The sequence below is a fragment of the Gavia stellata genome, unplaced genomic scaffold (genome assembly GCF_030936135.1).
Source record: "Gavia stellata isolate bGavSte3 unplaced genomic scaffold, bGavSte3.hap2 HAP2_SCAFFOLD_127, whole genome shotgun sequence".
In the NCBI taxonomy this organism is placed as follows: Eukaryota; Metazoa; Chordata; class Aves; order Gaviiformes; family Gaviidae; genus Gavia; species Gavia stellata.
This window is the reverse complement of record NW_026777329.1, coordinates 63,066-79,858: the sequence shown is the minus strand read 5'-3', so window position 1 is coordinate 79,858 and position 16,793 is coordinate 63,066. Positions and strand designations below refer to the sequence as shown.

Here is a 16,793-nt window from a genome sequence, read left to right as displayed (position 1 = left end):
TAATGAGAAGAGTCTGGGGTGGCTGTTTGGCAATACACTTGTCTCCAGAAGAAAACAAAATGCTCCTGGAGATGCCTGGCAAGAGCTGTATGACATCACAAGCACCTGCACAAGAGAGCTTGACCGACCATGACCTCAGCTGTACAAGTGAGTTTGCTGCTAAAGAAACTATACCAAACCAGCTGAAAGCAGCACATTTCCAACATAATTGTGCAAACTCACGCAATAAATATGCACTAAGCGCACTTGCACAGGGGGCTTGCATCTAAATGTACGCAGTTCTCTCTTGGGAGAGAATCTGAAGGGTAAAAGTGCAAAAACTCATGGGTTGAGGTAAAGACACTTTCATAAGAGGAAAATAAACCAAACCACAACCCAGAACAAAACAAAGAAAAACAAGTGATGCAAACCAAACGCAATTCCTCGCCACCAGCCGAGCGATGCCTAGCATTGCAATGGCAGCTCCGGAACCTGCCCATCCCCCACAATTTTATTGTGAGCCCATCGTCATAAGGTCTGGGATATCCATTTGGTCATATGGGGTCAGCTGTCCCGGCTGTGTCCCCTCCCTGCTTCTTGTGCACCCCCAGCCTACTCGCTGGTGGGGCTGTGAGAAGCAGAAGAGGCCTTGACACTGTGCACGCTCTGTTCAGCCATAGCGAAAGCATCGGTGGGTTTCCAACACTGTTTTGGTCACAAATCCAAAACATAGCACCATACAAGCTACTATGAAGAAAGTTAACTCTGTCCCATCCAAAACCAGTACACATGCTCAGCGCTGCCACCAACTCCACACTCAGTGAGGTCCCCCTCTCTGTGCTTGCTGCCACCCCTGTCACACCTTGCAGTGTCCCCAGACCCCAAACTTTTCAAGGTCCCCAGCCCCTTGCTCGGTACATCCTAGTCCCCACTCTTAGTGCTGTCCACATCCCCATGCAGTTGACCCCTATCCAGCCGGGATGGGCCTGCCTCCAAGGAGACTCCGCAGCCTCTCTGGGCAACCTGTGCCAGCACTGCAGCCCCATACGGGTGCAAGAGCAGCCGCCCCCCCAACTCGGGTGCCAAGGGCTCAGCCCTGGCCTCGGCACTTTAGACCCACCACCGTGAGGCAGTGTCCGTGTCACAGGGTGGGGCAGGTAGCTGAGGGCGCCCTTGCCCATATTGAGGGGATACGCAGACGTGTGGTGGTGATGTCACAGCGGCCACTGTGATGCATTGCCAAGGCCTGGATAAAGGGCTGCTGGGCTCCGGCCGTGTGTCAGTGCAACCTGGTGAGGTGAGGAGAGGGCAGGCGAGGAAGGGGCTTGCCCGGGGCTGCCGAGGGAGGAGGGCAGCCTCACACCTTGGGGCTCCAGGGCCTGTGCTGCAAGCTCACCGTGTCCTGCTGCTCCCTCAGGGTTGGCAGAGGAGCGTCTGGAGGAGAAACCCCAGCACTGCTGGGGCAGAGGCTCTCCAAGCGCTCGCCATTGACGTGCACCATGTTCGCCATGAAGCAGCAGGACCCCGACTCGAGGGAGCAAGGTGAGAGCAAAGTATCTCTCCCCACAGCTCCCCATGGCTGGCAGAGGGGTTGTCGGGGCAGTCTGTGTGTGGCCAAGACCGGTGGCAGGGGAAGGCAGGAGCTCCCCAAGCACCCCAGGGCAGGGTCCCTCCTCAGCAAGCGGGGCCCAGGCTGGGCTGTGGGCACCTGCTGGGGCACCCGTGCCTGCTATGCCCCCTTCTTCTCCAAAGGCCCCAGCCCTGCCCTTCAGCCAGCTAGGCAGGGTCAGAGCAGGGCCTTGGGGGTGATCCCGCAGGGACACTTCCCCTGCAGAGGTGCTCATTCCCAGCGGCATTTGCTCTCTCCCCTCAGCATGCATGCTGTGTCGCCGGGCAGAGGCTGACCCAGATATCTGTGGGTACAAAACAACAAAGAAAGGGCTCTGTGCCCACACCTATTGCCTGGTGAGTTCCCCCGGGACTCCCTCCAGCTTTCTGCCAGGAATAGTCCCTTCCTTGCTGATCTAATGCGCTCCTGGCCTTCTCTGCTCTGCAGTTTCTTGCCAGCGGGCGTTTTCCGCAAGAGCGCAGGAACAGGTTTCTTGTTGAGGACACCAGACGCGCAATCCAGGAGGCAGCCCAGAAGGTGAGGACCTGGCAAGAGCAGGGAGGTTTGCACCAGGAGAGCTTTGCGGGAGCTCCTCCTGGCCCCCAAGAAAGAAATCCCAGCCCTTCCATCAGCTCTGGGACAAATGCCTGCTCCCAGCAGCTCCACCGAGGCTCCGGCACAAGCAAAAGCCTCATGCACCATGCGGATCTGTGGGGTGTGAGCCAGCAGTGCCCACAGCCCAGTGGCGTGGGGCCAGCCACGCATGCCCGGAGCCTACTGCTGATGGGTCCGCTGTGCTCTTTCCAGCGCTGCTTCGTTTGCGGCGAGATGGGAGCCACCATCACCTGCCGGGAGAAGGGGTGCGACCGCAGCTTCCATCTCCCCTGCGCCTCAGAGGGCGAGTGTGTCACCCAGTTCTTCGGGCTGTACAGGTAAGGGCTGCCGGCCCTTGCGCAGGAGCCTCCTTGTCTCCAAGCCCCCTTCTGCCAGCAGTGGGCACCCAAGTGAGGAACCTACAGGGACACTTCCCAGCAGCCTGCCACAGCCACAGCCACGGCCAGAGCCCGGACAGGGTCTGGGGCTCCTTCACAGCTCCTCTGCCCTCCTCACCATTGCCAGGGAGGGACTCAGCACGTCTCATCTCACCTTGCCCATCCCTTCCATCTTCCCCCCAGGTCCTTCTGCTGGAAGCACCGCCCAAAGCAGGCAGTGCAGGCCACTCCAGAGCACAGCAGCACCTGCGTCATCTGCTTGGACCCTGTGGAGGACAAAAAGTCCTACCGCACCATGGTGTGCCCAGCATGCCAACATGCCTGGTTCCACCGGAGCTGCATCCAGAAGCAGGCTATCCATGCTGGCATCTGCTTCCGCTGCTTGCATTGCCAAGACAAAGATCTTTTTGTGATGGAAATGCTCACCATGGGGATTCGAGTCTCCAAGAGGTTGGTTTTTCTCTTCCCAAGTCACAAGACGTCAGGCGCAAGCGTGGTGCCAGGCCAGGGACTGCCCCGGCAGGCCTGGCCTTCTGCTGTCCCCTGACTCTTGTCCGCAGCTTCATGGAGGAGTTGGAAACCGGGCGGGGCGGGAGAGCAGGGACGGCCTGGGTCTGCCTGATGCTGGGGCAGCAGGGGCCCAACACTTTCCCTTCCTTCTCCGGCAGACAACCATCATGGGAGAGCGACCAAGCCTTTGGACTGGTATATCAGAGGCACATCCGCTGCAGTGCCCGCAAGTGCCTTTGCCCGAGAGGCAGGGAGCAGGCAGAGGAAGAGGGGTAGGTTGCCAAAGCAGCAGTCTAGGGCTCTACACGGGAGCTCTGCCTCCGCACAGGCTCGGGGAGGAAGCACTTAGAAAAAAGGCTCTGCCAGGCAGTCCCCTGCTGGTGTCACTTTGTCCTCGCAACCAGCAACCCGTTTGCTTCCACAGGTCCTGGCAACTGCTCCTGTGCAGCTCTTGTGCTGCCGAAGGCATCCACCGGTGCTGCTCCTACTTGTGGAATGGCACAACCACCTGGGAGTGTGATTGCTGTGCTGGCCTGGGCACTGGTAAGAGGCAAAGCACCCGGGTGCCCCTGCGCTGGGGCCAGGGGCCAGGCTAGGCCTGGTAGGGGGGGCTTAGGGTGGGCTTGGCTCCAGGAGGGCTGTGGGCACCACGATGGCCTCTCCTGCCCGGAGCTGGGTGGCTGTGCTGCTGACCTTCCTGCCTCCCCTCACAGCCTCCAGTGACAATTCAGAGCTTGCCAGCTGCAGCACCGCCAGCCAGGCGGCAGCAGGGCTTTCCCACAGCTCCCTGGTGTATGAGAGCAGCAGGCCCAGCACCATCACCCAGGCACCCTGGGGCCATCCCACAGGTCCCCAGTGCCTGAAAGCAGCAGCCGCTCCAGCCACCCTGGGCCAGACCGGATCCGACACCGCTCACGGTTACAACGTCGAGCGCAAAAGCCGTACAGCCGGCCTGGAAAACACCGTGGGACCAGCTGTGTGCCAGCCCCAAGTGCTGAGCCCAGAAGCCCCAGCACTGCCGAGCAGGTGACAGTGGGGCTCCTCCTTGGCACCCTGGCACTCGAGAGGAGCCGCTCCACCTCCGCCAGGCAGGCGGCATCAGGGCTGTCCTGTGGCGCTCTGGCGCTAGAGACCAGCAGCCGCTCCAGCCACCTTGGGCCAGACCGGATCCGACACCGCTCACGGTTAAAGCGTCGGGCGCAAAAACCATACAGCCGGCCTGGAAGACGCTGCTGACTGGTCACGCACCAGCTCCAAGTGCTGGCCCCCATCCCCCAGCACAATAAAGTTGGCTGCTCATCTCATCTGACCTGGAAGATCCCACGCTCATTTGTCAGTCACGAGGCTCAGGCGGCTGCGCCCAGCTGGGGCTGGGCAGTGCTGCCAGTTTTGGAGGGAGCTGCCTGATCTGCAGAAAGGTGCCCGGTTTGGGGCTGTTTCTGCATTTGGCAGCTCTTTCTGGACTTGGGGGACCCTTCACAGGTTTAAGGTGTGCTCCTGGGCTCGGGGGTGTTTGTGGGTTTGGAGGTTGCAAACAGCTTTTGGGGTGTGTGTCTGGGTCTGGTGGGTGCTGCCAATTTGAGGGGAAACCTCAGGGTTTGGGGTTGTTGCCGTGTCAGGTGCGTGCTGGAGGTTTTGGGGGGTGCTGCCGGGTGTGGGGTGCACCTGGCTTTAGGGTTTCTTCCTGGATTTGGGCAATGCTACCAGGTCTAAGGGTTATTTCGGGTTTGGGGGTGCCAGTGGGTGGAAAGCTGTTGAAAGCAGCACCTGCTCTGGTGGAAACAAGCCCTGTCCCTGCAGCAGTGCCAGCAGTGCATCTCAAAAGGTGCTGGGCACCGTCGTGGTCACACTGCGCCGTACGGCTGCTTCTGTGAGCAGCTCGGGCACCCGGCTGGCCACCCGTGAGAGGAGCTGGGGTGCCACCCTCAGATGTTTTTAACTTGCCCCATGTGAGGTGAAATCGTGTCTCAGTACTTCACGATCGTACACACCGTGCTGTATTCCGCAACAGGAGAGGGATGTAAGTTGACATTTTTAAGCTGGATGGAAACAGCAGCTTGACTTTATTAAATGTCTTGGCACATCTCCGATCAGCTCTGACAGCAGCCTCTGCCTTCTAGTGATACTGGGTAAGATCACGAACCGTTAGTCTCCTGCTAGGTTTTACCTGCAAACACTTCTGTGTACTTCTTCCTGCACCTGCTTTTGTCCCTGTAAAACCACCAGCTGGTCTCTGGGTCTTTTGCTTTGTAGTCAATGATCTTCTTCTGCAGTTCAGTTCATCTGCATTTCTCTCTTCTCTCTCACTCCCTCTCTCTTTTGGATAGCTGAATAGTCTAATAACCTGTTAAAGAGAAGATCAACCAGGTGCCTCTTCCTGTACTAAAGAACACAGTGTAGGAGGGAAAGGCAGAGGTGTCTCATGAGGAGACTTGCAAAAACGCAAGGTGACGGGCAGTTTCAGCCGTGCTTGGCGGCAGTGGTTGCTGTAGCCCTGCAAAGGTGAGTTTCTGGCTTGGTTCTGCCCGTGCCTTTGGTTGGTGTGGGGTCTGTGGGGCTGCCTGGAGTGTGGCTTCATGCCCTGCCTGCTAGGCTGATTTGTCTGCTTTGGGAAGATTTTGAGCTGTTGGATAGGTGGGACTGAGAGCAGGGAAGGCATCTGGCTTTGGGCTCTTGTGTGATTTCGTTAGTGCAAGGACGCTGACTACTTTTTGGGTTATCCCTGTTGTTCAGTCCAGGTACATCAGCTTCCGAGAAAGGGAGAAGTCTAACGGCAGCATCCTCCCCAGCAAGTTTTGTTCTAGGCATCTGTCTGTCTGATGTCCACTGAAAATAGCTCTTGGCCCTCTCTGCTCTTGGCGAGCTAGGGTTGTGCTGGGGGCAGGCAAAGTGGGGCACGTTACTTTGCCATGAGCTCTCCTGTCAGCGTGCCTGGCGTTTTGGTTTTCAGTATTTCTAATTCCTTTGCCTGGTGATTAATGACTGGAAAGCATGGAAGTTTGCTGGAATGGTCTCCCTCTCCTTCCTCCCGTCCACCCTTCTCCCTGGACTCAGCTCTTTGGTAGAGAGCCCCGTAGCAGTCAAATAGGCCTTGAAAACAACATTTGCCATATGAGAGCAACTTTTAAGGTACGGTATCTGGTCTTTCGAGGCCTAAGTTCCTCCCAGGGGAGCCCGCTGCAGACATCTCTCTCTCTCTCGATCACGCTCTCAGCAGCAGGACGGAGCAGTGACTTTCCCCCCTTTGCCCCCCTGGGGCAGCTGTCCCAAGCGCCTGACAGGCAAACTGCCCAGCCTGTGTGCGGCAGCGGCGTGTCGAGCAGCGCCGGGCTGAGGGGCAGCCGAGGCGGGAGAGCGACCCTGCGCTCAGCAGGATCAGGCCGCTCTCTCCTCTGCTGCCATGAGCAGCGCTGGCAGGACGAGCCTCCCCTGCCCGGCCTCTGGCTCGGCTGCACCCGGCAGCCAGGAAGGCTGGGAAGAGGGAAATGGGTTTGAGCTGCCCTTACCACGGGTGTCCTCAAACAGTGGGAACTGGTTTAGGCTGGGGAGCGGGGCCCCCCCGCTGCCCCCCGGCCCGTCCCTCACACCTTTCTCCTCAGGCTGCTCAGCCTCTGCCCCCTCCAGCCCCACCCCAGGTGGCTGTGACTGACAGGCCACCTCGGCTCTGCTGATTGGCTCAGCCGTGGCCAATGGCGTGGCTGTTGCTGGGCGGGCAGGGGCAGCCTGGGCCTCTCCTCACAGAGCCGCCCTGTGCCCCCTCACAGGCGAGCAGGGCCTGACCTGGGCAAGGTTGATGTCATTTGTTGCCAAGTAAAAAGGGAGCAGGAGAGCAGCAACAAAAGCAAAGGAAACCAGCTTCCCCCAGCCCCGCTCTTCCCAGGCTCAGCCTCACTCCTCCCTTCCCGACTCCTCGGCCCCTTGTCCCCCCCGAGCGACGCAGGGCGACGGGGAAGGGGGCTGCGGGTGGCCCACAGCGCCTCATCTCTGCTGCCCCTTCCTCCTCGCGCTCCTCCCCGGCCCCCTTGGGCCCCACGGGCCACAGCTCCGCCCAGAGAACCTGCTGCCTCCTGGGCTCCTCTGCGGGGGCTGCAGCTCCTGCCAGGAGCCTGCTCCGGCCTGGGCTCTCCATGGGCTGCAGCCTCCTGGTGGAGCTGGCGATGGCCGCCCGAGGGTGACAGCGTTGGTGGCTGGATCCCCTTCCAGGCGTCCGTTTCACAGAATCACAGGCTACGGGAAGGTGGCCGGGAGGTGACCTGGAGGGTGAAGTCACCTGGTGCAAGCCCCTGCTCAAGCAGGGCCACCTGCAGGCGGTTGTCCCTGACCATGTCCAGAGGGCTGTGGAACATCTCCAAGGACGGAGACTCCGCAAGCTCCCTGGGCAGCCTGGGCTGGTGCTCGTCACCCACACAGCACCCTTTGCACTTCCCCTTGCCAAACTGCGTGAGGTCCCTGTCAGCCCATCTCTCCAGCCTGCCCAGGCCCCTCGGGATGGCCGCACGACCCCCCGGCCTAAGCGCCGCTCCTCCCAGCCTGGTGTCATATGCCAACTTGCAGAGGGTGCACTCTGCCCCATCAACCCCACATGAAGGAAGATGTTAAACAGGATCGGACCCAGTATGGGGCCCTGGGAGGCACCGCTACTCACTAGTCTCACACTAGTCAACATGGGTCCACAGAGGGAAAGTCCTGTTTATCTAATTTGAGCTCCTTCTATGATAAGGTTGTCTGCCTAGTGGATGAAGGGAATCACAGAATCACTAAGGTTGGAAAAGACCTGTAAGATCATCAAGTCCAACCATAAAACAAACAAACAACCAACCAAACAAAAAACAAAAAAAACCCCACCACTACACACACACCCACAAAGAGAAAAACCAAAACCACCCACAAACCACAAAACACCCACAACCCACACCAAAACAACCCACCCACACCACACAGCACCATGCCCATCAAGCCACAGCCCACAATGCCACATCCACACGCTCCTTGAACACCTCCAGAGAGGGTGACTCTACCACCTCCCTGGGCAGCCTGTTCCAATGTTTCACTACTCTCTCAGTACAGAACTTTTTCCTAATATCCAGCCTGAACCGCCCCTGGTGCAACTTGAGGCCATTTCCTCTAGTCCTGTCACTAGTCACTTGGGAGAAGAGGCCAACACCCACCTCTCTGCAACCCCCTTTCAGGAAACCATAGAGAGTGATAAGGTCTCCCCTCATCCTCCTCTTCTCCAGACTGAACAACCCCAGCTCCCTCAGCCGCTCCTCATAAGACTTGTGTTCCAGACCCCTCACCAGCTTCGTCGCCCTTCTCTGGACACGCTCCAGCACCTCAATGTCCTTCTTGGAGTGAGGGGCCCAAAACTGAACACAGGATTCGAGGTGCGGCCTCACCAGAGCCGAGTACAGGGGCACGATCACCTCCCTACTCCTGCTGGCCACACTATTTCTGATACAGGCCAGGATGCCGTTGGCCTTCTTGGCCACCTGGGCACACTGCTGGCTCCTCTTCAGCCGGCTGTCAATCAACACCCCCAGGTCCTTTTCTGCGGGGGAGCTTTCCAGCCACTCGTCCCCAAGCCTGTAGCGTTGCCTGGGGTTGTTGTGGCCAAAGTGTAGCACCCGGCACTTGGCCTTATTGAACCTCATACAATTGGCCACGGCCCATCGATCCAGCCTGTCCAGATCCCTCTGCAGAGCCTTCTGACCCTCGAGCAGATCAACACTCCCTCCCAACTTGGTGTCATCTGCAAACTTGCTGAGGGTGCACTCTATCCCCTCATCCAGATCATCAATAAAGACATTAAACAAGACCGGTCCCAAAACTGAGCCCTGGGGGACTCCGCTTGTGACCGGCCGCCAGCTGGATTTCACCCCATTCACTACAACTCTCTGGGCTCAGCCATCCAGCCAGTTTTTAACCCAGCGAAGAGTGCACCTGTCTAAACCACGAGTCGCCAGCTTCTCCAGGAGAATACTGTGGGGAACAGTGTCAAAGGCTTTGCTGAAGTCCAGGTAGACAACATCAACAGCCTTCCCCTCATCCACTAGGCGGGTCACCTGGTCATAGAAGGAGATCAGGTTGGTCAAGCAGGACCTGCCTTTCATGAACCCGTGCTGGCTTGGCCTGATCCCTTGGTTATCCTGCACGTGTCCCGTGAGCGCCCTCAAGATGAGCCTCTCCATAACCTTCCCCGGCACCAAGGTCAGGCTGACAGGCCTGTAGTTCCCCGGATCCTCCTTCCGGCCCTTCTTGTAGATGGGTGTCACATTGGCAATCTTCCAGTCGTCCGGGACCATTTCTTTACCAAGAGGGTGTTCAAACACTGGAACAGGCTTCCCAGAGAGGTGGTCGATGCCCCAAGCCTGTCAGTGTTTAAGAGGCATTTGGACTGTGCCCCTAATAACGTGCTCTGACTTTTGGTCAGCCCTGAACTGGCCAGGCTGATGGACTAGATGATCGTGTAGGTCCCTTCCAAACGAACTATTCTGTTCTGTTCTGGTTTATCCTATGCTCTGCTATGCTCTGCTATGCTACTCAATGAGTCAGAAAAAGTCACAGTTCTGTGAGAAGGAACGGACCTACAGCTCTTCTGGGCAGTGCCCATTTGGGCCGCAGCACCTCAGCTGTGGCAGCAGGGAGGAGGACAGCCTTCTCCCAGGGAAACCTGAGCAGTCAGCGCTTCGCTGTTCTGTACTGCATGTGCAGGGTGGTCTTCACGCTTGTGCTGTGCTGCACAGATCCCTTGGCCACAGGACAACCTCAGCAGCTCTTTGCCACAGAGGAGCTGCAGGCAGGTCCCACTCTGTACTGGCCATTATGCCTCCTGCCTGGCTTTGCCTGTACCTAAGAGTGCAGCAAGAAGTTCTCAGGAGAACGGTGTTTCTGTTTGACCGTAGAAATGATAAATAGTGGTGTTTCCTCGTAAGAAAATCCTATGGTAGCTTGAATGACGAAACCAGGAGACTCTTCTATGGATGGGGTCTGCATGGTGTGCAGTGTGTGGGTTGGAAGCCCATTCAGTGCTACTCCACCTGGGGTTCCCACCATCTCGAGTGACATAACATTAGCTATATGATTCTCCCCTTATAGTGTTAGCGCTAATGAACAGCATTTTAAATGATATGTCACAGAGCCTGGGTGCCTTTCTTACTGGGATCATAACAGACCAGCACCTCCTGGGGAGAACCTCTCTCAGCACCCTTGGGTACACCCCCTCCGGTCCCATGGACTGGTAAGGGTGTAGTTTGCTCAAGCAACGCCTGGCTTGGTCCCCATCCACCGCTGGTTTTTCCTCTCCTGAGTCCTGCCTCAAAGCACAAAGGTCTGGGAGACCTCCCTGGTGGTAACTGAGGCAAAGAGGTCACAGACTGTCTCAGACCTACCTACACCTACTCTTAATAAATTCAGCAGTGCCCCCCACAGTGCCTCTGTTTCTTCTTTAGCTGTTCCTGAAGTACCAAAAGCTCATCTTTGTGCCTTTGAATTCCCTTTCAAGTTTCAATTGAGTTTTGATATGAACCGTTGCTGTGCTTGGAGGATGTCATCCTTGAAGACAACATGTATCGAGGCACACTGTGAAAATGATTGGCGTGTTCCTTGACTGTATCATCAAGGGAGTGACTAAAGACCCCAGTGTGATGTGCTTTGTGTTCACGCAATGCCTGCAGCTAGTGGGCAGAGAAGGGACAGGCCTTGCCTCTCTGATGGCATCTGATGGCCGATGTCTCTGATGGCATCAGTGTATGGCACACAGGCACCAAATCACACTCTCTGCGATGCCGTCTGGGATGTCTGTCACACACTCCCCCTGAATGGGAGTTGCTTTCCTGTAGGTCCTGTGCTGTCCCTGCCAGCCCTGGCATCTCATGTAGCTCTGTGGGCCTGGATTTGAACGTGAAATCGAGTAGATACCCTGAATTCTGTTAGGCGATGTGGGGATGAACATGAGGCAGCTGCCAACATCTCCACGTCAGTGGAGATCCAGTTAATACAGCAGAAGGAGAAGAGACTGAGCTCTCCCAATGGCACATGACTCGAATCATTCAGATAAGTAACTCTATCAACTGCCCTGAACGTAATGACTAGGGACAGTTTTAAGGTCCAAAACTGATTTCAGAGCCCAAATTTCCTTTTTCAGGGCTAAAAGCCTCATTTTTAGGATCCAACCCCTCATTTGATGGTCCAAATGCTCATTTTAAAGCCCAAAGCCTCCTTGTTAAGGTCCAAACCCTCATCTTGCGATCCAAAGTTTCATTTTTAGGGCCCAAACCCACATTTTTATGGCCCAAACCCACATTTTTAGGGCCCAAACCCTCACTTTTAGGGATTAAAGCCCCATTGTAGGGTCCAAAGCCTCTTTTTAGGCTTTAAAGCCTCATTTTTATAGTCCTGAGGCTGCATTTGAGTTTGCAAAGTCTCCTGTTAGAGTCCAAAGCCTCATTTTCAGGATCCAAAGCGGCATTTTTAGGATCCAGCCAGTCGTTTTTAAGGTCTAAGCTGCATCTTGAGTGCCTGAACCGTCATTTTTAGGGTCCAAACCCCTCTTTTAGGTATCACAGCCTCATTTTTTGAGTACTAAGCTTGGATTCTAAGGTTGAAAGCCTCATTTTTATGGTCCAAGCCCTCATTTTTATGGTCGGCAAGTCCCATGCCCAGCTCCCTGCCTGCTGGCACCACAGGCATCCACATCCCTCTGTTACCCAGTATGAAGTTCAGCCCAAAACTGGTGAACTCCTGGGTTTGCTGCCGTTACGACCCGGACAATTGTGCTGCTGCCCTCTACTTATTGCTATGGTCTTATTCAGCAATAAATGGTCGACCCATGAAGCTGTCCATGGGGAGTCTCTCATCGCACCCCCAACACGTACCCTGGTGGGGCCACCTCAAGCCCTTGCAGGAGGATCTGGGCCATAGGGTTGGAGGAAGGGGCGGTGGTTTCAGTTCCTCCAGGGGCTGGAGGTCGCTGGGCCAGTCCTGCAACAGGCGGCTGGCTGAGTTGGACAGCCATGGGAGCCAGGGTGGGGGCGGGCAGGCCAGGCGGGTGTCCGGGCTGGCAGGGGCCAGTTCCGCAGTGCTCCCTGGCAGGCAGGCTGGATTTCCAGGCACAGGCGGTGGCTGCTGGCATCGGGTCTGGCTCTCAGGGGTGCTGGGGCAGGCAGGATGGCTGTCGGGACGTGTGGGGCAGCTGCTGGTGTTGGGCCGGGTTCACGAAGCTGCTGAGAGGCGCCTGCGGAGAGAAGAGGCTGCTGAAGCCCCGCTGTGGCTGCAGTGCCGGGTGGGTGCAAGGGTGTGGGGCAGTGCTGGGTGCACCACAGGGTTCGGGCAGCTGGCTGCACATGGGAGCTGTAGGCATGGAGAACTTTGTGCAGAAAACAGGGCACCCCACACCAAAGCTGGGCACGGCACTGCAGGGCCAGGAGAGCCTCCTGTTCTCCTTTCTCCGCGTGCCTGGCAGAGACCAGCGCTCGGCTCCCCTGCCCGTCCCTGACCAGACAAGGGGACAGCCTCGGCTCTCTGTTTGCTGGGGTGCTCTCCGTCCTCTCTTCAGAATACATATCCAAAGATATACGTACCCCTGCACAGACAAAACCCTTGCCTTTGCTGAGAACATGCACGCGGGCAGTGTTGGGGTACAGATGGGACAGACTGACTCTCTTTCTCCAAAGCAAGGCCGATAGCTGGGAAGGTTCCTCAGCACGGTCCGAGTTGCTGGGACACCTTGGCCGAGGTGAAGTTCTGGGATTTACGGCTTCACCTAACAGGGTGATTTGTGCTGGTAGGTTCACTGGTAGGGAGATGTCAGTCTTGCAGTTTTCACTTTCCATGGCCTTGTCATCCCTTGGTGTTCTTACTTTCTGACCTTGCTCTGCCTACGTCTGTTGCTGGGTCTGCTCTTGTCGAAGCAGGGTCACTTGTAACCAACACTTGCAACAGTAAGAAGGGGTTTCAGGACAGAATGCCCATGAATTGAGAGGCCAGTTAAAACATCTGACAGCAGAAATCTGGCCAATAACTGACTCGGCACTCCAGAATACCCTACCTCTAAATGCTTCATGGCTAATAGCAGCCGTCTCATACAGAAGTTTGGCAAAAGAACTCCCAACAACTCACCGTTTTCTCTTCCTCCACAGGCAGATCACACAATACAATACTATGTGTCATGGCTTTGCTCCACCTTCTTGGCCACCCTTCACATTTGCGCACAATTTCTTTTGCGCTCGCCCACCTTCACTCTCCAAGGTTTGCTAGTGCTGCTGCATGGAGGCTCACTCTGACCCTTTGGGACAAGTTGTCCCACTGAACAGAAGTCATGAGGCCAGATGGAGAGCACGTGGGGGAGTGCAGCTCTTTGACCAATCGTCCCTTTGAGCGACATGGACAAAACCCATCCCTGCATCAGGGAGTGCCACCCCCAGCTCTCCCTCCCCAGCCCAGCACCCACACCCCGAGAGGACGAAGTCAGGCCCTCCCAGGAGACACCTGAACCTCGCTCTCCTGCTTTGCCTTTTCTCCAGTATGGGCACTGCTTGCATGCCTCCGGTTTTCAGGACTTGTCTCCCACTTATGGCCCCCTGCAAGACTGCTCAGTACCTGGATTCTTTTGAAAAAAATCATCTCTGCTGGCGTGGTGGGCTTCCCCTCGGTTGGACTGCACTGCCAAGAATCAGAGAAAGGTAAAGCCTCAGCATGGCTCAGGCACAGAGGATGCAGAAGGAGAGCGCAGGTTCCCTCTAAGCCTGTGCCCGATCCATCAGCGAATCCCTTTGGACCTCAGTTCACGGGAGGGATCCCCCTCTGTTGTGCCTGGGGCCTCTAGGGACTCATGGCCAGCTCTGGGAGGCAGGTACTGAGGGAGGTACATTCGATCAAGAGTCACATTTCCCATCGTCTACTGGACGTGGTTCAGATGGCCTTGTTCCCAAAATGGCAGAGTCCTGAAATTCCTGTGAATGGGGTGCGGTGGGAGGTGAGCATTTCACTGCATCCACAGAGGGTTACCAGCATCTCTCTGGCACGCCGCTGGCAATAGCCTGCACACCCCAGAGATGACAGTCATCCTCAGAGAGCCGCTCCTGGCTTCTTTCAGAACTCTTGCTCTGTACTAATAGTTTGGCTGCTGACACCATGTGCAGTAGCGGGCACCATAGGAAGAGCCTGCAGACACCCAGTGACTTTGGTTTATGAAAGTGGATGCCCGAGGGACAGCAATTACCTGGCATGCCTGTTGATTGCATTGTCCCTGGTTTGTCATCAGAGACTGGCACTGCGTGACTGCCTCCTTCCTGAAGCGCCTCCTTCTGCACAGTCTCACGGTCCACCTCTTTAGAAAGAAAGAGGGTCATTTTAATTAGAGGCAACCATTCCTCATCAGGAACACGGTATCTTCAGGAGGCAAAATACACTAATAATGCTTAGAAACAAAGCCTGGGCATTTGGGGGTGCACCTCGTCACTAGGCCAAACAATGCGTCATTCCCAGAGAAACATTTAAGAGCTGGACACTTTCCAGTTTCCCAGTAGACAGCAACCTGCTGAAAGACTAGGAGATTGCAGGTCATCTTCTTGTTTGCATTCCACGTAGTGCATTTTTGGCAAACTGCATGATGATGGTAAATTACTTCCTTCAGAGAGGACAGGAAGATGCCGCAGCCAATTCAGCTGGGGAAAGAGCACTTCCCATCATGCCCACCCCATCACACGGTAAGGGTAACAGACACACCTAGTGGACTGAACCCCAAGCTCTTGCGAGGAGGGCTTCCCCGCGGATGGACAGCACTGCCAAGAATCAGAGAAGTTTGATGGAAGTCTGCGTGTCCCCCCAGTATGGGCAAGGGCGCCCTCGGCTACCTGCCCCACCCTGTGACACGGCCACCGCCTCACGGGGGTGGGTCTAAAGTGCCGAGGCCAGGGCTGAGCCCTTGGCACCCGAGTTGGGGGGGCGGCTGCTCTTGCACCCGTATGGGGCTGCAGTGCTGGCACAGGTCGCCCAGAGAGGCTGCGGAGTCTCCTTGGAGGCAGGCCCATCCCGGCTGGATAGGGGTCAACTGCATGGGGATGTGGACAGCACTAAGAGTGGGGACTAGGATGTACCGAGCAAGGGGCTGGGGACCTTGAAAAGTTTGGGGTCTGGGGACACTGCAAGCGTGTGACAGGGGTGGCAGCAAGCACAGAGAGGGGGACCTCACTGAGTGTGGAGTTGGTGGCAGCGCTGAGCATGTGTACTGGTTTTGGATGGGACAGAGTTAACTTTCTTCATAGTAGCTTGTATGGTGCTATGTTTTGGATTTGTGACCAAAACAGTGTTGGAAACCCACCGATGCTTTCGCTATGGCTGAACAGAGCGTGCACAGTGTCAAGGCCTCTTCTGCTTCTCACAGCCCCACCAGCGAGTAGGCTGGGGGTGCACAAGAAGCAGGGAGGGGACACAGCCGGGACAGCTGACCCCATATGACCAAATGGATATCCCAGACCTTATGACGATGGGCTCACAATAAAATTGTGGGGGATGGGCAGGTTCCGGAGCTGCCATTGCAATGCTAGGCATCGCTCGGCTGGTGGCGAGGAATTGCGTTTGGTTTGCATCACTTGTTTTTCTTTGTTTTGTTCTGGGTTGTGGTTTGGTTTATTTTCCTCTTATGAAAGTGTCTTTACCTCAACCCATGAGTTTTTGCACTTTTACCCTTCAGATTCTCTCCCAAGAGAGAACTGCGTACATTTAGATGCAAGCCCCCTGTGCAAGTGCGCTTAGTGCATATTTATTGCGTGAGTTTGCACAATTATGTTGGAAATGTGCTGCTTTCAGCTGGTTTGGTATAGTTTCTTTAGCAGCAAACTCACTTGTACAGCTGAGGTCATGGTCGGTCAAGCTCTCTTGTGCAGGTGCTTGTGATGTCATACAGCTCTTGCCAGGCATCTCCAGGAGCATTTTGTTTTCTTCTGGAGACAAGTGTATTGCCAAACAGCCACCCCAGACTCTTCTCATTAGCCACCCAAAGAGCATTGATTATGTTGGAGGAAGGTCCATGCCCTGTTGCAGCCCTGGGACTTCTCCCAGGCAGCTCCGGAATGTTTTGACCTCCCCTGGAGACAGCTGAATTTGGCAGGTAGCACGCCCAGACTCCTCCAAGGAAGGCAGCTGAGGAATATGGTCAATGTTTGAGGCAGGTCCATGCCCTGCAGCTTTCTGGGACTCTAACGAGGCAGATTTGGACTGTTTTGGCCTTTGCTGGCTATAGCCCACACCGCCGGTAGAAGCTCCAGACCTCTCCTAGGCAGCTACATGAAAAGTGTTTTCAATGTTTGAGGCAGGTCCCTGCCCGATATCTCCCCGGGGCTCCTCCCTGACATCTCCAAGAGTGTTTTGGCTTGCTCGGGAGACAGCTGAAGTCACGCGTGGCACCTCAGACTCCTCCTAAGTAGTTGCCTGAAGAGTTTTCTGCATGTTGGAAGCAGGTCCATGCTTGTAGTGTGTTGGTCTCCTCTGGAGAAAGCTAAATTGCGCAGGGAGCAGCCCCAGACTCCTCCAAGGATGCAACCGGAGGAGTTTTGTGTATGTCGGAGGCAGGTCCCTGCCCCGTAGCTCTCTGGGACTCCTCCTAGGCAGATTTGGGATGTTTTGCTGCTCCTGGGTATAGCTCCAGTCCCTGCCTGTGACTGTCTGTGTAGTTATCTCTATATTTAGCTGTACCTCTGCCTGGA

The 16,793-nt window shown here is 56.2% G+C and overlaps 1 protein-coding gene across 1 annotated transcript; it reads left to right on the top strand.

Annotated features, from left to right (window-relative positions):
* The first annotated feature begins 1,478 nt into the window (after positions 1-1,478).
* LOC132321913 (PHD finger protein 7-like) lies at positions 1,479-4,120 on the top strand. Its single transcript, XM_059835285.1, is given in 8 exon segments — positions 1,479-1,521; positions 1,853-1,944; positions 2,036-2,125; positions 2,315-2,520; positions 2,764-3,030; positions 3,249-3,362; positions 3,515-3,653; positions 3,656-4,120. Coding segments are annotated over 8 exon segments (1,416 nt in total).
* The last annotated feature ends 12,673 nt before the right edge of the window (positions 4,121-16,793 follow it).